This window comes from Corvus cornix, chromosome Z (assembly GCF_000738735.6).
Source record: "Corvus cornix cornix isolate S_Up_H32 chromosome Z, ASM73873v5, whole genome shotgun sequence".
NCBI classification, from domain to species: Eukaryota; Metazoa; Chordata; class Aves; order Passeriformes; family Corvidae; genus Corvus; species Corvus cornix.
Genome location: NC_046357.1, coordinates 44,569,343 through 44,596,095, shown reverse-complemented (window position 1 = coordinate 44,596,095; position 26,753 = coordinate 44,569,343). Strand labels below are relative to the sequence as shown.

General features: G+C 43.6%; 1 protein-coding gene across 2 annotated transcripts; it reads left to right on the top strand.

The window, feature by feature from the left end:
• The first annotated feature begins 988 nt into the window (after window positions 1-988).
• HSDL2 (hydroxysteroid dehydrogenase like 2) lies at window positions 989-22,071 on the top strand. 2 transcript variants are annotated; one of them, XM_039567344.1, is made up of 11 exons: window positions 989-1,059; window positions 3,861-4,025; window positions 4,435-4,533; window positions 4,656-4,770; window positions 9,720-9,823; window positions 10,746-10,844; window positions 16,188-16,382; window positions 16,892-16,963; window positions 20,530-20,718; window positions 21,214-21,342; window positions 21,775-22,071. In XM_039567344.1, the coding sequence occupies exons 1-11, from the start codon at window positions 1,044-1,046 to the stop codon at window positions 21,885-21,887; spliced, it is 1,296 nt and encodes a 431-aa protein (XP_039423278.1). In that variant the 5' UTR covers window positions 989-1,043; the 3' UTR covers window positions 21,888-22,071. The 2 variants fall into 2 exon arrangements, with proteins under 2 accessions (XP_039423278.1, XP_039423279.1); XM_039567345.1 differs by lacking the exon at window positions 989-1,059 and adding an exon at window positions 1,169-1,395 and having other exon boundaries at window positions 3,862-4,025.
• Window positions 22,072-26,753: the final 4,682 nt, after the last annotated feature.

Sequence of the window (26,753 nt, the reverse complement as noted above, 5' to 3'; positions counted from 1 at the left end):
GGGGGAAAAGACAAACAAAAGGTGGAACCTGGTGGAAGATTTGCCAACCATAGTAACAGGTGGGCAGCATGACAAGGACGGGAGGAGGTCAGAGTCTTCATTGGGCAACAGAGGGAGGAGGAAAAGTTGCATGTACAGGGCGTGGAGGCGAGGGCTGACCTTGCAGTTATTGTGAAACAAGAGAGGGACTACGGGAGAGGTTGAAGGAGAGGATAGGTGTGGCTGGGTGAGCAAAGACAGAGGATCCTACTGCAGGCTTTTTAACGAACAGGGAATCACAGAATCATTAGAGTTGGAAGACACCTCTGGAGGTTATCTACTCCAACCACCCTGTCAAGGCACAGTGACCTAGAGCAGATCACACAGCCTCCCTAGGCAGCCTGTTCCAGTGCTCTGCCACCCTCAACATAAAGAAGTTCTTCGTCATGTTTAAGTGGAACTTCTTGTAGCTTAGTTTACAGCCACTGCTCCTGGTGTCTCTGGGCACCACTGAAAAGATTCTAGCACCATGGTCTTGGCATCCAACTTAAGAGATATTTATATGCATTAAGGAGATCCCATCTTCTTTAGACTGAACAGGCCCAGCTCCTGCAGTCTGTCCTCATGACAGAGATGCTCCAGGCCCCAGATAATCTCTGTGCTCCTCCACTTGACTAACTCCAGTAGCTCCTTGTCTCTCCTGTCCTGAGGAGACTCGAACAGGACACAGCACTCCGGCAGATGAAATGGAGGCAAAGCTCCAGTGATTTGAGTGCGAGTGGCAAGAGACCAAAGCAAAATTTCACGCATCCGGCGGAGAACGAAAGGATGCAGGAAGCGTCCCACTTCCACCCTTCATCCCGCGTACGCCTTTTTCCAGTCTCGGGCTGGCTCGCAACCCCCGAGCCCGCCACCTTCGCTCCTCGGGGCAGAACGGCGGCAGCAGCGGCCCCGGAGCGGCCCGGGAGCTGCCCCGGAGCTGCCCCTACCCCGCCCCGAGCGGCCGCGGCGGCTGCGCAGCGGAGCGGGCCCGGCCCGGCCTCCCCTCGCCGCCCCGCGCCGCCATGCTGCCCAACACCGGTAAGGTGCCCCCGCCGCGGCCGCCGGGGCTGCGCGCTGCCCAGGGGCTCTCGGGGCGGGCGGGCTGCGGCCGGCAGCCGCCGCGGGGTTCGCTGGACACCCCTGAGCGCTGTCTCGCTGCCCCCGAGCGCTGTCTCCTTGCGGGGTGTGCGGGACCCGCAGCCGGCCGAAAGCGAGGGGCTGTAGCGGAGGACACGCGTGTCCCCGCGGGCCTGCGGGGTCGGGCCGGCCGAGGGGCCCCGGGCAGCACCAGAGACCCGGGACGAGCAGTTCGGGGCGTGTCGTGGACTTGAACAGCGCCTTTTGCAAGGGAAACAGTTATTGGAGGACTTTAATGTAAATCAGGCAGTTTATCAGTAATTTTGTATAGAACATTTATATAAAGTATAATTACTTATTATTATTACTACTATTGCTGTTGTTGTTATTGCTATTTCTGTTATTATTGTTGTTGTTATATAGTATTATAGTATTTTAGTACTGTCTTACCTGGCAGTCAAATTTTCATCTGGTATAGGATCTTAATTTAGAAGTGTTCTTCTGCCTTTTGGCTTTTCAGCAGCCAGTACTGCTGACAGCTGGGAAGATAAGTTATTATTTGTTCCTGTGTGTTATAAACAGGATTATTAAATTCCTAGTGTCTGTGTAAGCTGTAAAAAGTGTCCCTGATGTGACCTGAAGGTCTTTATTGGCAGTCATCTGTGGTGGGAAAGGAACCAATCTTAATGAAGATTCCCAAGACCATAGGGCACAGACGTGAATTTGATGTTTTCTGTCTTATTAGCAGAATTCAACTCTCCTGGCAGTGATGCAGATGTGACCTTCACAATACAGGTCATAAGAAATTTTAGACAGGCACATGCTTTATAAACTTTAAACTACTGGGCTGTTAAGTGAATTAAGAAATAAATCCTTAGTCTTCCAAACATGACTAACTAATCTCCATCCTCTGAGCCTGACCAACCAACCAGTTTTTTTACCTGTCAGGTTGCGTACGCATCCAGATCATAGCATCATGTCTTAAATATGAAGCAAAAATATTGTGATGGTGTTGAAAGATTTGCATTCACCCACTCCATTGAGCAAAGGGCCTGCTTTTACTACCAGTGTAGCAGAAGTCTCTGAGCTCTTGATGCCCTTCACAAGCTTCTGCTGCAGGTGAACTTTGGTTTTCCTGACACCACCCCAACATGCCCTGGTAATGTTTCTAATTCCTTCTTTGTGGCCTGTCTTTGCTCCCACTCCCTGTATCCTTTCTTGGGAGCTGAGTCACAAGTTCCCTGCATAGCCCTGCTAGTCTCCCGGTACACCTGCTTGTTTTCCTGAGTAGACCACTCCAGCCCCAGGCAGGGCTTACAGCCCCATCAGCTTTTCTCTGCTGCTCTTTCCTCCAGAGCTGCCTCTCGCTGGACCCCATTTAGGTCTTCCATGACTAAGGTGAATTCTGCTGACCTCATATTGGTTGGCTGAAGGTAGAAACTAGATTCTGGCCTTACTTTACTGAGTTTTACACTTTGACTATGTATTCCAGTCACAGTGTAATGTGCATGTGACTAAACTCATGGCATTAGGTTTCTGCGGTTCACTGTTCTGTTTAGAGTATTTTTCTTCCTGTGCCTTTCTGAGACTCAATTTTGTAGATAAAAGCTGTTTGAAATGGCACCTTCAGGACATGATTGACTTTCTGAGATCCTGTAGATGCCTAGCCCTGCCTCTGCAGGGGGAGATCACTCCCCCTTTCTGCCCCATTACAATTTTCTGCCATCTGAAAGCAAAACATCCTCCTAGAGAGGGTTTATGAGATGGATGTTCTAAGGTTAGAGGGGAAAAAGCCACATCTGAAACAGGTGGGGGAGAAACAATACAAAGTTTGGCCCAGTCTGAAAGGAAAACTAATGGAAGCTCAGAGCATAAACTTTTATGACATTTGTGGTGCGAGCAAAAAGGTGAAGTCACTGTTGCACATAGTATATATTAATTCTTCAACTGAAGTTAAAAACCTGAACCTCTTGGGTTTTGCCACAGTGTTACAAAAAGCAACATGAGCTTTATGCACAGCACTGAAACATGCACTCCTACATTTGAAAAGCCTGTTGTCTAAAAGGCTTTATCATTGAATGTTTTTGTGGAGTTGATATTTCTCTTTTCAAAAATTCAGTGATATTGTGTTGGCCAGACATCCTTCTTAGGCTCTAAAACATGTTAGTTTCTCTAAGTCGATTGGACCTGTTTATTTGGAGGACCCATTGGACTACATGCAGTTACTGGGAAGGTGTTGAGGGTAGAAGATATAAGAGAAAAATTGCTATTTCTGAAAATAAAGGTTTTGGCATTTGCGCATGGCATTGTGGTTCCAGACTCGGTACTTTGTACCACATTGAGACATCAGTTTTTTGTGTTTAGAGCACTGTGATTAATAGGTTACAGAGATCCTGCGTAGGTGTGTCTTGTTAGAAACTGGCACTTTGTTTTTACAAATTACTCCTTTTCCATTGTTGCAGAACATAGCAGCTCTGTTGTAAATCAGTGTGTTGGGTCTTTTTACAAAAAGGGAGAAATGTAACTGGGTGACCTGTGTAACCTTCTTCCTTTATAGTGTTTGCAGACTTGGGGTGTGGTACCTCAGTGGTACTTTTCTGTAGCTGTAGTCATCCCTTTTGTGTTCCCAGGCTGTTTTCTTAGTAAAAGGTTGGGAGACTGTGCAAATTACATTTGCCCTTAGAGTCTGAAAAAAGTCAAATTATTAACAGCTTCTGCTTTATTCTCCTCTTCTTTACCCTCCACTTCCCCCTTCACCTTTAGGAAACTGGCAGGATGCACTCTCTTCATCACAGGTGCGAGCCGAGGCATTGGCAAGGCCATTGCTTTGAAAGCTGCCAAGGATGGTGCCAACATTGTGATAGCTGCCAAGACAGCTGAGCCCCATCCTACTCTTCCAGGGACTATCTACACTGCTGCTGAAGAAAGTAAGTTGTAACAAATGAAGGTGCTGGGCTGGATGTATACCCTTGCTTAATTATCATATCTGAGTGGAAAAATGCATAGACTGTCTTAGTTCAGTTCACATTTACTAAAATAATCTTAGTGTTTCTCTTGCCTCCCAGGAATGCTGTAATGTTACTGTAAGGAAGATGGGTCTGTGTATATAAATGTAAAAATGCTACTCTACTTGAGATACATGAAATAAACATTCGCAGTGTTAAGATTTGGTTTTGGCTTCCCTGTTCTTCATACAACATGTGAAAAGGTCACAATTTGAGAGTGTGATTTTCAGTGGCTTCTTGAAGCATGTCACTGCCTGAGAGATTCTCAGAAGCTTCATACTAGTCCCATCTGAGAGTAAATTTTTAAATGTTTAAATTTTTAATTATGCAGTTGAAGCAGCTGGAGGAAAGGCCTTGCCTTGCATTGTTAATGTGAGGGAAGAGCAGCAAATCATTAATGCCGTGGAGAAAGCTGTGAAGACTTTTGGAGGTAAGTTAAGGTGTAGGGGAGACATTAATGGGCAGGTTGTTCAAACAAAAAGAAAAAAGAACAGCCTGCCCTATGAATTTTGTCTTCAAATGCTAATGTGAAATGGCTTACTTTAAAACCAGGGATTGATATTTTGGTGAATAATGCAAGCGCCATCTCTTTGACGGGCACTTTGGAAACAGCAACGAAGAAAGTCAATCTTATGATGGATGTCAATGTACGAGGAACCTATCTCACGTAAGTGCTGAGAGAAGGAAGCAAAGCAATTGTAACAGAATGTATGGTGTTATTTCAGCTTTTCTGAGAAATTCTGTAGCTGTCTTGCTGCCCTAGAATTTAAGTGCAGATATTCTGCACGTGCTCACAGGAAATTGGTCAGTTATTGGTCAACTCATATAAACTAATGTTTCCAAGAATTATTTGCAAGTTGGAGTGAACAGGAACCTTATTACTGCAGTCATTAAATGTTCACAAGCCCCTCTATGTGTGAAGGAGAAAAAACTACTTTGTTTCAAATGAAGCCCCAGCTTGGCTTTGTTAAATGCTGATGCTCTTTCATTTCAACCAAAATGACTAAATTTATGCCTACATCAAGTCAGTATCTTATTTGTCAGTTTCTTTCTCAAAAGCGTCTTTCTCATCTTTAGAGATGCTATTTAACTCACTGTAGTTAAAAGAGAAGTGTTAAAGATATAACTTAATGATCCAAAGTGTTCTTCACCTACTTTCAGTTTATCAACTCTATTATTTATTTAAATTAACATACCAATATTTGATTTCACAATTCCCGGGGTCCTTATTTTGCACATTTTTGGAGGTGGATTTAGTAGGTTGAATCATCTTTACATTTACAGGATGTCATTTAAAGTACCGTCTTAAAATGAAGACTCTGGTTATCACAGGGTTTAAATAAAAGACCCTAGGATGATGCAGATTCTCTAAATTCAGATGTTGCTTGGTGTGATCAGAACGTTCTGTATCAAAGTATTACCACAGAATCATTGAATAGTTTGGGTTGGAAGGGACCTTTAAAGGTCATCTAGTCCAGTCCTCCAGTCTAGAATAGTGTTTGTCATTCTCCTTTGTGAGAGAATCAGTCTGGTTGCCAGCTCTTGGTAAATCGCTGAATGGATTCAGTTGTATTGCTGTGGCAAGTTCCATCTTCTCCTCACCACCCAAGAGCAACAGTGATTTTCTTGATGTTACATCTTGCTATTCCAAATTAATGGAGAATTCTCAAGTGTATGTTTGGTCCTATTCTGCCTTGAAAAGATTAAAAATCAGATTCTGTGTGCTCCAAGTGGAAGAGCATAAGAAAAATCAGTGCTTCTCAAGGGAGTGGTCTTTGTCATTACTTTTGTAATTCTCAATTGAGAAAACCTAGTGAAGGATTTTCACCCTTTCTCCTTGCTTTGTGTGTTGATTCTGATTGTAATTTGTAGAGACCTACTTTCAGTTTAATGTTCAAAAAATTGCAGTAGCTTAAAATGGTGTGGATTTTTTGCCTGTGTAAAGGTGGTGGTAGGGAAGATGTCCCATCTGACAGAGTATACCTGTTGACATAGAATCGTGGAATTGTTGAATCATGGAATTTTTGAATCATGGAATGCATTGGGCTAGAAGAGACCGTAAAACATCGTCTACTTCCAAGCCCCCTGCCATGGGCAGAGACATCTCCCATAGACCAGGTTGCTCAAATCCCATCCAGCCTGGCCTTGAACACTTCAATGGATGGGGAATCTACAATTTCTTAGGCCACCTGTTCCACTGCCTTACCACTTTCAGAGTAAAGAATTTCTTCCTAATATTTAATCTCAACCCACTCTCTTTCAGTTTAAAGCCATCTCCCCGTGTTCTCTCACTCCACACCCTTGTGAAAAGTCCCTCTCCCACCTTCTTGTAGCCCTTTTGGGTACTGGAAGGCTGCAGTAAGGTGACCCCAGAGCTTGCTCCTCTCCAGGCAGAATAACTCTCAGCCTGTCCTTGCAGGAGAGCTGCTCCATCCCTCTAATCATCTTGGTGGCCTCCTCTAGAGTTGTCTCAAAAGTCCAATGTCCTTCCTGTGCTGGGACCCCAGAGCTGGATGCAGTGTTCCAGGTGGGGTCTCACCAGAGCAGAACAGAGGGGCAGAATCCCCTCCCTCCCCTGCTGCCCACGCTGCTTTGGATGCAGCCCAGGACACGTTTGGCTTTCTGAGCTGTGAGTGCACATGGCTGGGTCATGTCCAGCCTCTCACCCACCAGCACTCCCAAATCCTTCTCAAAGGGCTGCCCTCCATCTGTTCATCCCCAGCCTTTGCTGGTACTGGGAGTTTCCTGATCCAGGTGCAGCACCTTGCACCTGGTCTTGTTTAACCTCGTGAGATTCCCATGGGCCCACTTCTCAAACTTGTCCAGGTCCCTCTGGATGGCAGTTCTGAACTTCAGGTGTGTCAGCAGCACCACTCAGCTTGGGATCATCTGCAAATTTGCTGAGGCTGCACTTGATCCCTTCATCTGTGTCATTGATACAGGCATTGAATAGCACTGGTCCCAATACCAACCCCTGAGGGACACCTCTTGTCACTGATGTCCATCAGGACTCTGAGCCATTGACCACTACCCTCTGGATGGCACTGTCCAGCCAATTCCTTATCCACTGAACAGTCTGCCCGTCAAATCTCACTGCAGTTTAGAGAGAAGGGTGTTATGAGGATCCTTCTCTAAAGCTATACAGACTAAGTGACACCTGTAGCCCTTCTCTTGTCCACTGATGTAGTCCTTGCATCATAGAAGGCCTTATGGTTGGTCAGGGAGGACTTGCCCTTGTTGAAGACCCTCTGACTGTCCCAAATCGCCTCGCTGTCCTAGGATCACCTCCTGATTCTAGGCGGATCTGTTCCATGATCTTCCCAGGCACAGAGGTGAGGCTGACAGGTTGGTCGTTCCCAGGGTTCTCCTGTCCACCCTTTTTAAACATTATTACAATGTTTCCCCTTTTCCAGACACCTGGGTCTTCACCTGATTCCATAGTTTTTCAGATATGGAGAGTGGCTTGATAACTACATCAGCCAATTCCCTCAGAACTGTGAGATGCATCTGATCAGGCCCCATGGACTGACTATCTTCAGGCTCCTCAGATGTCAGAGACCTGATCTTCACTTAAAATAGGAAGCACTTTGCTCCCCCAATCCCCATCCTGCTGTCCATCCACTTAAGAGGTGTGGGAAGAGAAGACTGAGGCAAAATAAGTTTTGAGTCCCTCAGCCTTCTTGTCATCACTTGTCACCAGTTTTCCAGCCTTGCTTATCCCAGGATGTGTGTCAGTACACCTCCTCTGTCTTCCTTTTCTGAGTGACACACCTGTAGAAGCCCTTCTTGTTATTCTTTGCATCCCTCGTGAAGTTCAGCTCCAGCTTCACTTTGGCTTTCCTCACCCCAAACCTACACAACCAGCCTGTGCCCATATATTCTTCTTGGGATACTTGTCTCTGCTTCCACTGGCTATGCATTTGTTTCTTGTCCTTTAGTTTGACCAGCAGTTCTGTACTCATCCATGCCAGTCTCTTACCTTCCTTGCTAATTTCTTGTGCCATTGGATGACTAGCTCTTGTGCTCTGTGGGAGGCGTCCTTAAAGATCTGTCAGTTCTGTTCTGCTCCCTTGTTTCTGAGGGCAGTGTTGCAAGGATTCCTGTTGACTAGTTCCTTGAAGAACTGGAATTTTGCTCTTCTGAAGCTCAGGGCCCTGACTTTGCTCTTTGCCTGACCCATTTCCCTCTGGGCTGTGAGCTCCACCAGTGCATGATCTCTGCAGCCCAGGCTGCCTCCCATCATGGTGTCCCTGATTAGCTCACTTAGGGTTGTGACCATCAGGTCCTGTATGGTGTCCCTTTTGTTAGGGTTATTACCTGGATTAAGGAGTTATGCTCCATGCATTCCTGGAATCTCTGGGATTGCCTACAGCTTTCTCTGCTACTTTTCCAGCAGATATCGGGGTGGCTGAAATCTCCCAGCAGGACAAGAGCCTGCAAGTGTGATCCTTCCTATAGCTGGAGCAAGCAGGTCTCATCAATAGGCTACCCTTGGTCAGGGACCTTTAGTGACACCAACACCAACAAGACTCCCTTTGTTGCCTCAGTCTCTGTTTCTTACCCACAGGCTTTTACCTGCTCATTGTTGTTGATCTTCAGTTCACAGGTTGTTCTTCAGAGATGGCTCGTCACACTCAATCCGCCTCTTGATGCAGGGGGCAACGCCTCCATCTCTCCTTCTTCCCCTGTCCCTTCTGAGTAGGCTCTAGCAATCAGTGGATGCAGTCGAGTCATGGGATTCATCCCACCAAGTTTCAATAATGGCAGCTAGGTTTCTTGGTTCCTATGCATTAAGAAATTGAGACATCTGTTAGTGAACTGCCGTTGAAAAGAGCTGAGACCCTAGGATGGTTAAGCAGGTGGTAAATTATTTACTTTACTACTGTGGTGATTTTGCTATTGAAGGTGTTGAAGTTGTTCCCTTTGTAGCTGAGAGTATGCATAGGTCCTGTTGGAATAGGTGAATAGTTGATCACTAGTGTGGTGATGTTTTCACCTTGTGAAGCTTGATTAAAAATTCTCAAGCAGAGATCAAATACAAACATGTACCCTAGTTCTAGAAGTGAAGTCAAAAGACAATTTCTGTAAAGTAAAAGCTCTGATTTACAGAGATGTGTAAATTCAAAGTAGAATTCTCTCAGCGGAGAATAGCTTTTCAGTTTTCTTCGAAATATTTATAATAGTATTCTGCTATGCAGTATTATTTCTTCAACATGGTTTTAAAGAAGAAATAGGTATGGGATCAGAAGAGAATATTTTTATGACTAAATGATGCTCTTCACTGTTAATTTTGGTTGTTGCCTTGTAGTGTTTTGTTGCCCCTACCAGCAGTATTACAAGGAGATAATGGTTTCTGAGTATCTGGAAAACTAGCTTTAGTCAAAGCTGATGCACTGGTTGGAGAATGTGGTTCAGTTTGCAGGAATGAATACTAGGCCTGAGATAAGTGATCTGGGACAGATTTTGTTTTGTTCTTTATATCATTTAAATATTTGATATGAGGAGAGGGTTTGTCTTGGGCTCTCTATGAAAATACTGGTCTACTAGTATTGTTTTTACTGTAGTTATTGATGTTCCATAAAATAGGACACTGATATGTCTGAATCTATCTTTCAGGTCTAAAGCATGCCTTCCCCACTTGAGGAAGAGTAGGAACCCCCATATCCTGAACCTTAGCCCACCTATGAATCTGAATCCCATGTGGTTCAAAAATCATTGTGGTGAGTAGCATTCAGAGCCTTTGTTGTTGTGAGAAACATGTAAGTACCTGGTAAAGTGTGCAGTAGTGCCTGAGCAGAATGACAGATCATGTATCTTTAGCACTATATACAGAGTGGCACTAATGGCTCCTCAGAGCATTTTGTACCTGACCTACAAGAAGTTGTTTTGTGGGAAAATGTAGGGCAGGTTTCATGGCATCATCCATCCTTTTTGGTTTTAGGGTAAGTCTGTGCTTTTCTATGGGAATTTTTAGGGTTACATAATATTTTTTTCTCCAAATAGAGACTGAAATCCAAAATTTCTTTTCTTACTGATTCAGCTTCACTTTTTTTACTATGGATAAAGCTCAATGTTGTCTTTTAATATGGAAATTACTTTGAGGTGGGAAAAGAACTCCAATGTAATCTTGAAGTTAGTGTTGCTCATTTTAAAACTGCAGAAAAAACTTTCTATTTTGGACACTTGTCGTGTTAAACTCCAGCAAGTTCCAGTTCTTTCCCCAAAAAAGTTTCCCTTCTCAAAGTAACAAGGATTTAGAATTCCTGTGTCCCACCCTTTTGTTTTCTGTAGGATGCTAGTTTGGTCCTTAACAGCTAGTATGCCTTAGGCATCTTGAAAAAAATTGATCACTCTTGTCAGTGTTCTGTTTATAAAAACATGACAAAATCACCATGCAGCTAGGCTTAAGTTATTTTTGGCAAAACATGTGTAGCTTTCATTTTCTTTGCAATGAAAAGACATCAGAGTACAGTTTGTATCTGACAGGGGTGGGAGATCGAAGGGACTCTAGGAAGGTACTGTTCTGTCTGAAAGCCCTGAATTTTCCATGTGAACCAATTACCTGTTTTATCTTCCTTTCATTATTAAAATTACATTTTACATAGAGTGTAAACTTCTATTCTTTTGCACTTGTTGTCTTAGCTTATACTATTTCTAAATATGGGATGTCCATGTGTGTCTTGGGAATGGCAGAAGAATTTAGAGGAGAAGTTGCTGTCAATGCCTTATGGCCTAAAACAGGTGATTTTTTTTTTTTTTTAATATTACTAAAATACTGACTTTCTGTGTTTTGTCTGCTAAAGCTTGTTTTACTTGACATTAAGTATACTTCAGACTTCTTCTGGAATAGCTTCAGGTGACTGAGCAGTTCTTTTATATATTCTTTTTTCATCCTGCATGGGTTCTGGTTTTCATTCCTAGTTGTCACTAGACTATTGCCACTTTGATCTAAACTCATGTTCAGCTAGTTTGAAACCACACAGTTGGTTGAAGCATATGTATAGTGTTTGGCTTGCCTAGGCTTTTTCTGATGCACCCATTGTTTTGGTTTGGACAGAATCACAAAAATATTATTGTGCTTTCATGAGTGGGAATTGAACATCTGTGTATGTAGTACTATTTAGAATTCCTTGCTAGTTAAATTGCGAGAGTTTACTGACAAGATAGATACCTCTGTACATGCGGAAATAATTTTTAAAAGGCCTATTCCTAGAAGTTTTGGCACAGTGCAATTCTGTGAAGAGTTGTTCACAGAACCATCTGATTGCAAATTACAGGAAATTAAAGAGCTCTCTGGAAGAAAAATGGCTCAATGCTCCCATGTTCTATTAGCTTCAATTTGTTTTCTCTGGGTCATTGAGGATAAGAGCTGCTGTTTGAGGTTTGGCCAGCTGTTTGCCAAGGAGGCTGGTCTCTCCTCCCCAAATACATCTGTGGCAGAAATCATACTGTTGTTAAAATCAATACCAGACAGAGGGTAATCCTGCCCTTTAGTGGTGTAAGCCCAGTCATTGTGTTTATTTCCTTAACTAGTGCAAGGAAGAAGGAAGAGGAGATAAAAATATGAACCAAGATCCTCTTCTGAGGATGGTGATCCAGTTTAAGAAGTGTTTGTACACAGACAGTTTTCAGTGTTTTCCTGTTAGGAGCTGCAGGTCCCTTTTAAACTCTAATGGGAACTGGAACTCTCTGATCTACTTTCTCTAAAGTGAGAAATACAAGAAAAACTTAACTATTTCAGACAAAATCAGCCAAATTTCTTAGCTTAAGTGCTGTAGGTGATCATCAGTTGAACAGTTGGGTTGGTGTGCCTGACAGACTTGGTCCTTTTTCATTGGTCTGGATGCTTGCATCTTAAATTCTTCTAGTAAATGGATGCCTCATAATTCTGCTCACTCTGTGCATTCTACCCATAGAAATATTTTGGTAAGAGATTGACTTCTAAAATTATAATTATATCATTCATGATAATTACATCATCACAAAACCTGTACTATGGTGAAGAGAGTAAGGTCTTCTTCTGTGACGTACTGAAGGCAACTACATGCATAACTTCAGAATCTGGATTGCCTTCTGGTGGAGTCAAAGTCCACCTTTCAGGTTTCAAGTGTGTGTTGTATTTTTTTATTTCTGAGGCAGTTAAAAGAAATATGCACTTGTTTCTGCATACTTGCTTTTTGAGTGCCGCAGGAAAACCTCAAAACATTTTCAGTGGAGATTTCCCAGGGTCTATGTCATCTGCAATAGAACCAAGAAACCTGATTCTTGGTCTTTAGCTCCCTAGACCCCACCCTTCCCCCCGTTTTGTCTTTAAAATGGCACTGCTAAATGGGTTTTATATCTCCTCGGAATCCAGTATGTGGGAGTAACTTGGTTTCTCATTAACAGAGGGTGACCTTTTACCTATCATTGTGTGGTTTTTTGTCACTGATTGATTTAACAATGTATATTGCCTGTGAGAGTTAGGGACAGTAAAGGAATTAATCCAGAGTGTCTCGTTCTGATAGAGATATGGTATGAAACTGCAGACAACCAATTTGACTTACTTTTTTCATGGAAAGGCTGTTACAAGATTACCTGTGTCTTGTAAATGCATGCATAGACATGCTATGCTGCATAGACACATTATGTGCATCCCTCGCAGCTCTGGATGTGCTGGCAAAAACATCCACTACTATTGGGGAAATGAGTCAGTGGCTTTATGGGTCCTGTTAAAAGCTAAAGATTTTTTTTCTGCAGAGACCAGCTGGTTATACTAGGTATTTATTTTGCAATGTGGTGTTTTCCCCCACTCACGTGAATAATTTGACCTCCTTTTTTTTTTCATGGCAAGGGAAAAGAAGAACCTGGGAGAATTTCTCCACCCACTCACAATGGAAATTTTTTCAGAGGGGTGGCTAACTTTATAAGCAGAAGTTACATTAAGTCTTACATTGTATAGTTGAATACATTATTTCTTTCTAGTTTCAGCTTAGGCTGCAGGACTCCAAATATCAGTAGTAGTACCAGTGTCTCAGATGTGGTCTGGTATTAAAGAATGTCTATAATTGTATTAATAAAACTTCTACCAAATCTGACATTCTTATGTGGGGAAGTGGGAAACCCAAACTAAATAAAGTTGTATCTTTCTCTTGAGCATTACAGTGCTGCCTTGTCCTTGGTAACATACCCATACCTGCTAAAGTAAGAGGAGAACACTGTGGGAGCTGGTACTGGTTACAGAGTGCAGCTAATACTTGTTCCCCACTGGATCCTGCAAAACATGAGGCTTGGAAGTGCAGGAAAATGCCTTTTACAGATGAAAACAGTAGATATTCTAATAAATGCTTTTTTAAATAAAGATTTCTCTCTGTGAGATGCTGCAAAGAAATTTTAAAAAGTAATTAGGCTTTCTATAAAACCAAAGGTATACAAGCAGAGCTTTTTATTTGCAGAAATCATGCCTGCTCATTCGGTAATCCCTCCATGAAAACTGATGTGACATCAAGTATAAAAGAAGATCCTAATATGTGAATTCTCCAGTACAAAAAAATATGCTTTTGAAAGGTTTATCTTCCAAAAGTGAGAAAGTTAACTTCTTTATTGTGGTCATCTAGACGGATAGTGTTACAGACTTCCACAGTGTCTGAAATACAATTGCAGAGTTCCTGATTTAAAAGTCCACTATCATCTCATACAAATATGTTTACCCTCAGTGTTAGTATGGATGCCAGATCTGTTCATTAACCTGGTTCTTTAAACATGTGAAGGTATGTTGGTAATAAGATGCCAGAGTTCTCCATTTATCTAAAAGTGAAAGAGGATGTCTATCAAAAGGGCAAGGGGCAATCCCATCACTAAGAGTGCAGAGGAATAATTGAGGTGTCCTGGGACAGAACTGGAAGTCTCTTCATGTGCATTAGAGGCAAACCCACATCACTTTATATGAAATTAATGTAACAATGTACAGCCAGACTATGAGGCAGTGCTGTTTGAAACCTTTTTGCTTCAATCTATGCAAATAGGCTGATTGTGCTCAGAAAAATAATAGTTACCAGTAACAGAGAAGTGGCAGACCTGTGGGCCACAAAAAGTGAGCAGCTTAATGAATCCTTAGAATAAATATATTAACATCAACATAACTCAATCAATTTCATCATGGTGTTTGAGAGAAATATTCTCTGAACTGTTGGTAGTTATTAAAAAAAAAAAAATCTTGCAGGGCAGATACCATTTTAGAAGACCAAAAAAAGGCAAATTTATTGACTTTTTTAAAGATGAGAAAAAGACGTAGGTAGACCTACATGCATGTACAGTATATCTATTTGTCACTTTTTAGTTTGATGTGTATTTATAGCCGTTCACTCAGTTTGAAAAAAAAAAAGAAGCTGAGGTTGCTTAAAGGTAAATGAAACCTAGACAGTAATTCTCATCACAGAAGACTAAAGTAATGAAGTCAACAAGGACATCTACACACTTGGGCACTCTTGTAGAAGACACTTGGACAGGAGCTCTCAGGCCAGTGCTGAAGACTTCTGTCCTTTTTCCCAGTACCTACTTTGAAAGGTGAATGATCCTGCTAAGATATGTGTGTCCTGCACAGTGCCTGTTTATTTGCTATTTAAGGAATGTTGGGATCATTTCTGTATCAAAATTACTTTGCGTGGAATGGAAGCACTGAAAGGAGGACAAAAATTTGGTTTATCCTTCTGCCTCCCTGATCTTCTGGCCCCATATGTAGGAAAGGGTTTGTGAATCTGTCTCAAAACTTGGGGATAGAGCACTGAGTTTTAAACAGCAGATGGGAAAAACTAATGAAGCAGAACATATGATGGAAAAACAGTAAGATGGCAAATGTCAAAAGCTACAACCAGACAGCCTTTCTGTGGAATAGGATGAAAAAAATGGAATGGATACCTCAGCTTGGAAGAGCAGATCACAGGCTTAGACAGCAACATGCCACAATGTTAGTAGCTTCCGTGGGAGAAACATAAAGAAGACTACTGGAATGGCACAGAAGTAATAGAACTGCTTAATAAAAGAATCAGAAGCCAAGGAGATGTGGATTTTATTCTTAGGTCTAACACAGCCTTTCTGTGAAATATTGAACAAGTTATGTGAGGTTATGTTATTTGGTTTCTCATTAACTTAGGAGAAACACCTTAGTAGCTCATGGGAGTTATCAAAAGACTAAAATTGAGCATCAACTTTCAGTGTGATAATCACCAAAGCAAATGCCTCTTTATAACTGATGTGTCATACATCCACTTTGAGGAAGACAGTTGTCCTGTTAGTTTTTCATGGGCTGAATAACTTGGTGGAAATCTATTACAGCTGGTGGAGGGGTCAGTAGCTCTGACCCAGGAAGAGGTGACCGGTCTGGGGAGATGGTCCCGAAAGGAATCACCTTCCCTCAGCTGCTGGCAGGAGGGCCCTTGCAGAGACTGTCAGCTCTTTAGTGATATCAGCTCGTGATTCCAGCTCAGCTCTGCAGGGCAGCCTCCAGGCCAAGCCAGACCAGAGAGAGAGACGAGAGGCTCGTGTGGCTGGTTCTGCACGAAGGGAGCTTTATTGTGGGTCCCCTCTGGCGAAGGGGAGAGCCAGGGACGAGAACCCTCTCTGCACAGGGGCAGAGGGCTTGCTTTTATAGGGATACAGGGGATGGGTGGGGACCAATGGGTTATGAAGGATCTGCATAGGGTCTCCTAAAGGATTGTGGGCTTGTCTTTTCTTGCCATGACCAAAGAAGTGGTTGCCTTTCCAGGGAGTCCTGCTGGGCGATTGCAAAATCTCTTATCTCAGCAGAGATCCCTCCAGGGCAGGGGCTGGGCATACCCCACAGAAATCCAGGTGGGATGATAAATAAATAGAGGGATGTGAATGTCATAAAATGTTCTGGCCTTTTTGATTCCTGTAATAGTATCCTGGGTTTTTATTGTTGATTGTAAAGAATTGGTAGTATGATTGGTAGTATTTCACAGCTTTTGTCTTCCTAGAATTTCCTTTTGCCTGAAAGGAAAATAAAGTCTGTTTACTTACGAAAGAAATGAGAATTCCATATCATCAGTGTTAAAGCTTTGTTTTCATACCCTTCAAACTTTCTAGCCATACATACAGCTGCTATGGATATGCTGGGAGGAGCTGGAATAGAAAAACAGTGCAGGAAAACGGACATCCTGGCAGATGCTGCATATTGCATTTTGACAAAACCAAAAACTTTCACTGGAAACTTCATTATTGATGAAGTTCTGCTGAGAGAAGAAGGAGTTAAGGATTTTGATGTTTATGCAATTGCACCAGGTAAAAGAGATCTTTAAGGTGAGAATTAAATTCAGGAAGGCGGGGAGGACATATGGAGAATATTAATACAGTTTTGTTTCCAAGGGCTCTTAAATTAGTTTGTAAAAGAAGTTGGTTTGCCTCAGCTTTGAGAACATGTCTTACTGGAAAGCCCATATGGATCCACTGGGAGTTTAATAATTAAATGCCTATTAAATTAAATCAAGAACTTCTTTAATGAAAAGAAAACCTACCTGCATTGTAGGTGTATGTATTACTATTTAACAGCTCATAGATTTTTAACTTTTTTTTCTCTGATGTTCTTCACTGCAACCTTAAAAGCCTTCTCAGTCAGATTTTAAATGAACAAAACTCTAAACATGTTATTTCATGCTATGTTTTTCCTGCAACTTGTAGTTTATTTACTTATAAACTGAAGTACGGTACTACTTGACTGTAGTTTCAGATGGAATGGATTCCTGCTGTGCAACTTTACTTGGATTTACTATTATATTTTTCCTCCTTCGTAGGTCACCCTCTGATGCCTGACTTCTTCTTAGATGTTGAAACTGACACTACAGCTATGAAGCAAGAAAGATACGGTAGGGAAAGCACTGTGTATACAAGTCCATAATTTCCATAATGAATTTCACTTCACAATAATGAATACCCTCTGTTTTTCATTTTTCTCCTATGAATTTGGACTCAAGCTATTTAGCAAAAACCCTTTTCTCATTTGGAGAATTTATGGAAGTGACTGTGTACTTAAAACTGGGGAGAAAATAGTCTCTCCTGCAGGACTTTCATGGTGTAAAGTCAATACATTATTTTGAAAAATTCTTTTTTAAACATCTGAATTGTGGTAGTAGGGAGGTCACAGGTAAATATTGCTGGAAAAAGAAATTTGACTTCAAACTGCGTATTTTGCAGGAATATCTCCTTTGCCTTGCTAATTTGTACAAAAGAATATGACATAAAGCCTCCATGGTTTCTTAGATGAAATGTGCACAATTTACACAATTAAAATAACTCTTGGATGAAATGTTGTTGCAGTGGGGTCTCCTGCAACATGCATTAGACAGCGAGGCCCGTGGAAAGAAATAGGGAGCGTTTCTTGATAGAAGTTTCAGAGATCTTTATTTTCCAGCCACATGGCCGGGGACTGCCCTAAGACTCTGGAATCACTGGACAACCAGGATCCTCCCGTGGCTGGGGAACACAAAATAACCAATGGGGAACAGGATTAGGGTACATGTGACCAGAGAGCAGGGAGACCCCCGTGCCTCTACCCCAGGGTCCCCTCTCCCAGGACCCCATGGCAGGGGGGAGGAACCCCAATACCTCACCCTTTTATTTTAACTAAAAGAGGTTTAAAACTTAACATTGGAAACAACTGGAGAAACATAAGATAACAAGAACAGTTTCAAAAGAAAACAAGCCACCCTCTTGATTCTCTAAATGTCCAAACAGATTTTTTCTCTGGAACATTTTAGGGCTGGCAGGAGGGAGACAGGACTCTCTGAACATGCTTTGTGGGGAAAGTGAGGCAGGAGAGGGTTTCTTCTACTTGTACCTGTTGGAACTTTAAACAACAGTAGGTAATTCTTTCTCCCTCCCCTTGTCATCCCCCACTCACCATTGGAAAGGAATTTTTGGGCAACGGATTGGTAAAGGCATGGTTTTGTGAGGGAAACCATGAGTGAAAGAATGGATTAGGAATACACTGGGGATAACAGGATATGGGATAAAAGGGAAAGGTAGATTGAGAAACAGAGACTGTATGGGTTGCTTATAATGGGGATATTGTCTGACGTGACTACGACTTGCAGCGTATATACTGCCTTTCACAGAAACACCACCAGGCCCGGTAACATTTGCTGCTTGCAGGCCTTTCCTTCCTTGTATAGTCTTAAACTCTACCACTTCTCCATCTCCTAAGATTGGAATATATTTTTTGGGCTTATTCTTCATAATGGCAGTACGATGAACGAATATGTCTTCCGGGTTGTCACATCTCGTTATAAAACCATAATTTTGTTTAACATTATACCATTTTACTATTCCTAAAACCTTAGCTACGATAATTTTTTCTTTTTTCCGTCTCGCTGGAGCTGCTGGAGTTGCCAGGGCTGCCCGTGTCTGCGCGCTCTCGCCGCAGACTCTCAACTTCTCAGGGTCGCGTTCAGGACTGCGCGGGCCGGGCCGGGCCGCGCCGCTCAGCTCCTTGCGCGCTGCTGCTGCTGCTGCCTCCAGTTCTGGCAACAGCTGCGCTGCCACTGCCTGGTGCCGCCCGCGCTCCGCTTTTCTCGACCAGGCATTTACGGGGCTCGCACCATCACGCGCTGCGCAGGGCCAGGCAGGCACCGCCGGGTCCGCTCCATCGCGCCGCTCCCGCTGCGCCTCTCTCCGCTGCCGACACCGCAGCTCGCGCTGGCCCGCCCATGCGCGGGAATTGCCTCACTGCTGCTCGCAGAGCGCTCGGTGCACACGGCCTGGGCTGGGCGGTAGCGGAGGAGCTCACTGTAACGCGCGCGCCGTTCGACCACGTGGCCCCACGGTGGACTCCATTGTCCACTGCCGGGATAGGAAAGGGACGTTTCCCTTCGCAGAGACACAGCTGATATTGTTCAACAGTCTCCGTAATTAGATAATATTCACAGAAATATTCTTCCCTTGGCATATATGTTGACTCAGAAATTAACTGAGTGTCCAAACATTCTTCCAAAAGTCTTTGGTAAGAATCTAGTCCCAAGAAACGTAGAAAAAGTTCTTAAACAACTATGAAAGGAAATGTTTCAGTTCTTTTTGAGCCTGAATTAAGCTAAAATTTACATACCGTTGTTCAAGAATCTTTTCAAGTTTAAGATAAATGTCCGTTTGTGGCTCGGACAGTCATGAGTCTTTCCACAGTTCCTCCATAGTTTAGAGATGGAACAGCAAAACAAAAGCAAGAAAAGAAAATCCAGGGAGTTTCTTTACTCATGAATTTTTGGGAATCTTCAAAATCTTGATTGTTTCATAGTCACTGTCTTCAGGGAATCGTTACGTTGCCCGCATTCTCTACCAGTTGTTGCAGTGGGGTCTCCTGCAACATGCATTAGACAGCAGGGCCCATGGAAAGAAATAGGGAGCGTTTCTTGATAGAAGTTTCAGAAATCTTTATTTTCCAGCCACCTGGCCCGGGGACTGCCGAAGAACTCAGCAATCACGGGACAACCAGGGTCCTCCCCTGGCTGGGGAACACAAAATAACCAGTGGGGAACAGGATTAGGGTACATGTGACCAGAGGGCAGGGAGACCCCGTGCCTAGGCCATGCTTCTACCCCAGGGTCCCCTCTTCCAGGAGAGAATTGTAGTGTGTCAAGTTGGAGAGCAACTAAGAATGCTCTCCAGAACAGGTTTTATATGAGTGCCAAAATAGGGATAAGGCAAGGACAGAGGAGGCAAAGTTGGAAGTGTTCCTTTCTGTTGAAAATACCCCTTGAGCATCACCCTAGGGCCATTCTGCCAGGGATGGATGGTGTTAGTTCCCTGGGCTCCCAGTGCAGGTTATTTTGTAGGGACTCACAGAAGAGACCTAAGCATTTTTTGATACTGAAGACACCTAGGAGACTTTCAACAGCATTTTTAGGACTGTTCAACTTGATTTGCTTTGTTAATTGCAAAAGCTGTCCTTTGTTGTTAAATGTGCGTGTTCACTGGGGTAAAGTAAACCATTGATCAAAGCAGTAAATTGATTTCCACCTTAGAAGCCTTTGCAGAAGAATTTATGAAAATATGCATGTTCTTTACAAGATAGACTTGACAGAAGTATTTTGGGATGAAAGCGATGGTTATTAAAGACACTGATTTTTTTTCTTAATGTTGTCAGGAGTAGTGTATAGATTATGTCAGAAAACTGTTGTGTAAGCATCGTGGTTATATTTTCACTTTTCTTTTGATCTATCAGGAATCAAAATTTATTGCAGAATTACATTTAGTGATGTACACCTATTCAGATTCCCAGGTGGAGAAAGCATCCTTTATCAGTGTTAATACTGAAATGGTAAAAAAATCATTTTCCCTACTTTGAAGCTTAAAGCTTTGCAAATGGAGTTCTCTGTTCATGTTTTTACATTCATTTTTAAAGTGGTTTGCATTTGAAAGAGAAAAATAATCTTTCTCATAGGTGCTGCCCAAGAGGAGAAGAAATTAAGCAGATCTCAGCAGGAAGGAGCAGATGGAGCCAAGGTTAAGACAGAATCCGCTGCAGCCGAGCCATCGGGTCCTGTTGCAGAGACATTCAGAGTTATTCAAGGGGCAATGACTGAAGAGTATGTGAGAAGTACTCAAGGTGTCTTTCAGTTTGAGTTATCTGGTAAGAGCATCGCTTGTGCAGCCTTGCCTGGCAAAAGGCACTGGGTATGTTCAAACAGAAGCCTTTGGAGGCCGGTCCCAAGCAGAGCAGCTCCTCTTGCCCTCTGTGGGATGCTCCTTCTCTGGGCCCCCTTGGGCAGGCGCCGGGAGCTGCTGCCCCTCGTGCCGCACGCGGAGCCTCTGTCCCGGCGCTGCCGCCCGCCCCGGGGTGCTGTGGCCACAGACAGGGCGCTCTCGGGGCCACGGGAGGAGCGCCAGCTGCCACCAGCTCTGTGAGCCAAGCGCAGCCTCTGGGCTCTCCTGGCCACGTCCCCAGCATGTGGTGCTCGGGGCGTCACGGGGGACAAGAGGTGGCTTCTTGCAGAGCATCCGCCGGCGTGCGGACTGCCATGGAAGCGCTCCGAAGGCGCACGGCTGCGGCCGTCCGGCGGGGGCAACAGAGAGGGAGGGCACCGCGCTCTTTGCTGCCTTCTCAGCTCACTTCGCTCTCGTCCAGGTGATGGTGGAGGCACTTGGTATATTGACCTGAAGACCAAGGGTGGGAGCGCTGGCTTCGGAAAGCCTCCTGTGACAGCTGACGTGGTTATGAGCATGTCGAGTGCCGACTTTGTGAAAATGTTCACAGGTGAGGGACAAAGGCCTTTGTCAGGGGACGCAGGTACCGGTGCCCAGAAAAGCCTCTGCTGCTTCTGGCTTTGTGATCTGGGATTGGAGGAGCTTTCGGCTTCTTGTGGCTCAAGGGAACGGGTAGGCAAGAACTGCTTGGATTTTTCTGCACTCTCATGTCCTGTGAGCAGGAAGAGTGCAAAAGCTTGCCCTGCTTTTATTAACCAGCTACTGACATTTTAGCAGCCAGGCTAGCTTCAGAAAGAATCCAGTCAATGTGTTGGGCCTCTGCTCTGCGCATCTCTGAGCAGTGTTTCCTGTGTCACTGCTTTTACCAGGACGACTTGGTAGCAATGTAGCAGCTGAGGTTTCACTGTGGCATTATGTTTTCCTGTGCACAGGCTTTCTCCAATTCCTTTCATATTCTGATAATTCCGTTTCTTCTTTTTAGGTAAATTAAAGCCAACTCTGGCCTTCATGTCCGGAAAATTAAGGATTAAAGGAAACATGGCTCTAGCAATAAAGCTCGAGAAGATGCTTTCACAGCTGAATTCTAAACTGTGAGGGGAAACCCATACTAGCACAATAGTGGCCTTTCATATATAACTGCAATGCTGTTTTAGATTTTTAGTCGTTGTTTTTCTGATGCAGTATAAGTAATATTGATAAAATGTGAGATTTTTATAGAAGAAATAACTCACTCTGATTAAGAAGGTGTCGATTAAACTAATTCCTTCCCAAGAACACACTTAGGTTCCAGGTGTTTTCTTTACTTCTGCTTCTCTGGACCAATGTAGAACACCTGAACTGATTTTTTTCCCCACATAGTTGTTTGTAGACATACCCCATGGAAAAGGTGGGTAGAGCACATGTCACACTGCAGATCTGTGCTAGAAGTGCTATGCAGAATTTACTAAGCTGGCTTAGAAGTAGAAGCAATGTAGTCAGTTTAACAGGGCTTTAATTTCACCTGGTAAATTAGTATCTCAATTTTTTCTTTTCTTTCCTTAGTTTATTACTTACACAAGTTCTCACACCTCTGTATGGCACTGAGTTAGGCTGCACAGCCATACTGAGTGATAAACAGGTTTTCTTCTTGTGCAAAGGTGTGCTTGCACACATGCATGCTTACGTGCTGTCTCTCTTCCCCTACCCCCTACATTCCTGCAGCCAGTCATTTCCCCTTCCTTCCATTTGGCTGGTAAAGATTTAAACTCAGTGGTAAAAGGATGCATGCCTCCACTTTGTAAGTGCCCGAGTACATGCATGGGCTGCAGCTTCATGTGACAGCATCTGCAAAGCCAGGTGGACCAACATCTTAAAAATGTTTATTCATAGTGGCCAAAAAATTGCCCCAAATCTGGATCGTTCATTCTTCTGAGCAAGATGAGAAGGTTGCAAGGCTTAGGATTTATTTCTTAATTAACTTAGCAGCCCAAAAGTTTACAACTTTTTAAAGCCTGTGCTTGTTTAAAATTGCTTATGACCTGCATTGAGAAGGTCACATCTGTATTGCTTTCGTCGCAGTTCACAGAATCACAGAATGGTCAGGTTGGAAGGGACCACACTGGGTCATCTGGTCCAACCTCCCTGCTCAAGCAGGGTCGTTCTAAAGCACATTACACAGAATTGTGTCCAGATGGTTCTTGAGTATCTCCAGTGAGGGAGTCTCCACAGCCTCTTTGGGCAGCCTGTTCCAGTGTGCAGTCAACTGCACAGTAAAAAAGTTCTTCCTCATATTTAAGTGGGAATTCCTGTTCATCAGTTTCTGCCCTTTGCCTCTTGGCCTATTGCTTGGTATCACTGAGAAGGGCCTGAATCCATGCTCTTGGCACCCTCCTTTCAGATACTTGCAGATATTGATGAGGTGAGGCAGTTGAATTCTGGTATAAAACTAATTCACCTCTGCCCTTCAGTCTCAGGAATCTTGAAAGACAGTAAGATGGGTTCCTTTCTCACCGGGCACAAGGGGCTGAGGGTGCTGAAGGAGGGAGAGAGAGAGAGGAGGTGGCTTACCCCATGTTGGCCATTATGGTAGCACAGCGAAGGGTGGCTCTAGCCAGGGGGCAGCGTCAGTGGGCTGTAATGTGACCTCTTCCAGTCCAGCCCCCACACTGGGCTGTGCTCAGCGGCTGTGCTCAGCTGAGCCACCAGCACGGCCATCAGCCTGAGGCTCTGTTAGGTCTGCGTGCCCTAACTAGCTGCCAGTGCCACTAGTCCCAGGGGCTATGCCCAAAAGTTTCAGGCTCCACTGGGCAGTGTCTGCTTGCTACCCCCATCGTGGTGTCTGAATTGGTCACCACTAAGTCCCTGGCTACTGGCCTGCTGACTGCAGAGCACTGTCAGTCTGCTGAGATCTGCCAGCTGAAGGATAGTAGAAGTGCTTGGCATACACCAGGACATGGAAGCAAAGGCTGTACATGCGACAGGAGGGAAAGAAAATGCAGCGCTGGAAACCAGAGTCTTCTGGAGGAAACCAAACATCTCAACTGATGGTGATAATGCATGCATACTGCTGGCTGCTGTTAATAAGTAAGTCCAGTGCTCTGCTGTCTACAATGCAGAAACCCCGCGGTCCTGGCGAGGGGGGACCCCTCTGCTCTCCCAAATGCCCTTCCCTCCGATGGCGCAGCATTCACCTGGAGCTGAGCCCCTGACCCCCCAGCTACTCGCAGGCGAAGGTGGTGCGCCCTTCTCGCTCAGGAACGACTCGTTTAATTTCGCGGGGCCGGGTGTTTTGCCCATCAGCCTTTTGACTGGCGCAGCGCCCCGTGCCGCGCTCCGCCAGTGCCGCCCTCCGCCAGCTGCCCTCACTGCCAGCCCTCAGCCGGGGCTGACCCGGCTGCAGCCCGGGCAGGGGATGAGGAAACGCCGCCGTGCGGGACGAGGGTGGCGGGCAAGGTCCTAGCGAGCACTGTCAGCGGGGCTCTGGGTGTCCTCAAGACAGTGAGAAGATCTTTCAGGCCAGCAGTCGGCTCTGAAAACACTGTGTGTCCTCCATGTGACAATCCCAACACACTTTCAGGTGTCATTGGCCCTGTCCTTTGAGTAGTGTGTAATGTATGTGTTTACACGCTTCTGCTGACTCAGTTCCATTAACTCTTATGGGAAAATCTTCTCCACTGCCTGTCTCACACTGTTTAGGAATATGTCTTTGGGGAATACTAGGTTTTGGCTGAATCTTCCTCTCATCTTGCCACTGAACAAACTGTCTCTGGAATGTACTTTTTTTCTGGAAGGAAGAAAAACTTCAGTTATTTAATTTCTTTTCCATCTAAGAGACTTTCTCCTTATGGTATAAACCTACATAATCTCATTTAATTAATAAATATTTCTACTAATTTAAGAGACATTACACCAGCCACAGTGAATGTATAGTATAGGCTTCCAGGTACTCCAGAGACAGTGGAAGTCTATTCAATACCACTAGCACTACAAGAGCCACTCCAGGGGTAGTACATGTGCTTTTAATGACTCTGCAGTGATTCTGGCAGGGACTATTCAGCAGCAGGAAATTAAGATATCAAGTGCCTGGCACAGCATTTGTTTGTTCAGTATCAGGACTTTGAACTGAATTATAGAAGATTGCAGGTTTTTTTAGAACTGGAATTTGCAAATGGCAGTACATTTCATCCATCAATGTTTTAAACAGCCAAGTATCTACCTTCAGAGCATCTTCTGTGGAACAGCTGTTTATACAGACAGTATTATTTGCTACCACTCCCTAACAAACAGTCTGTTTAACACAGCAAGATTGCATTTTCAGCTTACAAGGATGAAAATATTAACAACTTGTACTGCATATTGTAAAGTTTTATATCTGTTACCAAAATGGGAAAACCAAGGCAGTTTCATGAATAAGTTACAGTAAGTTATCTTGCACATTTCATTTAGCAGTTCATCAAGATTCATTTTAGTGTTTCCTTTCAGGATTTCTTTTTAGCAGTGATACAGGCACAGGAGGGAGACTAGTCACCATGTCAAGCATTTGTATCTGTTCCAACTGTTTCACCTTAGAGAAACTCCCAAAATTACAGTCCTAGTTAGTCAGAATTCCATGTATTTAATAAAAAGAATGTTTGAAATCAAGCTTTACTGATGACTGAAATAACCCATCTCTACTCCCTTGCTTGTGGCCTTATATTGGTTTCACATCTTGCACCAGCATTACCACTGTGTGTGCTCTAAGACTGTCCTTTTTCTCTCTTTTGCCTATACACTGTACTCCAGGCTTTCCTGGAACAGTCCAGGGTATTTGATTATCCTTAACTTATGTCAGTGTCCTTTCAGAATAGAGGAAGAAGGAAAAATCCACCGGCTCAAGTCTTTTTTAAGCTATCTAATAGGAGATAAACTTTGATCTGGTTAATGACATCCAAGTCTAGCCAAATTAGTTCAGGTTTGTATCATTATCAGCTACTCCTCATTGTCTGTGACCACCAGTGCTCTGCATGTGCATCCACAACGTGGCTCTCACAAAGGGGAGTAACCTACTTTACACACAGGCAAATGCATCTTTTGCATCCCTTAGTGACACATCACATTGAGCAGAGGCAAAAATATGAGGAGGCTTAGAGAAGGTGGCACAAAGCATCACTATCAGGTGCCCTTGCAGTGTTACTCAGGGCATTATGAGGACCTTTCTGTCATGGAAAATCTATTTGTGGGCTCAGAGAGAGACACCTGTATGTCATCTGTGGAGTTGTGAAGATCGTCCAGGAAATCATGATCTGGGATCTGATGAGAAGATGAAACAAAACATGGGCACTTAAAGATAGTGTTGATGTTCTTATGGGCCAGGTCTGTTCTCCATGATTTTTCTATTTTCCAATTAAAGATTCCTACTCCTACATAGTTGCAAACTACAACCAGAAGAAAAACAACCCCTTGCCACCTGAAGCACTCCCAGTCTCTTCCTATGTCTTCTGACTCACAAGGGTATCTGTGGCTCAGCTATGCTGGTGTAAAACTGTGTGGTCCTGCTATGAACCAGAATGGGAAATCCAAACAGAGAAATTAAGTCTTTTTTCATCAAGTTAAGCTATACAAATTCTGCAACTTTGTTAAAATTTAAAAAAACCAAAAACAAAAAGAAACAACGAAACCCCAAAACCACAAACCAAAAAAACCAACCAAAACCCCAAACCCACAAAACACAACAAAATCTAAACAAAATAGCAAAAAACAAAACAGTAGAAAAAGACAGTTAATTTTTTTTCCATAACAGCAGGAAATAAATAATGGAAGCTGGATATGTAAAGCTGGGCATACATGGGTCTTTGTGCAGAACAGAAAATATACTGTGAATATATACCGCTTCAACACTAACACTGCTACATTATTTTAAATTACTTCTTCAGTCTGTGGTTCTGATTTATCTGAAGTCGGCAAAGTCTTTACAGCTAGTCATATAAGAATTTACTCAAATGG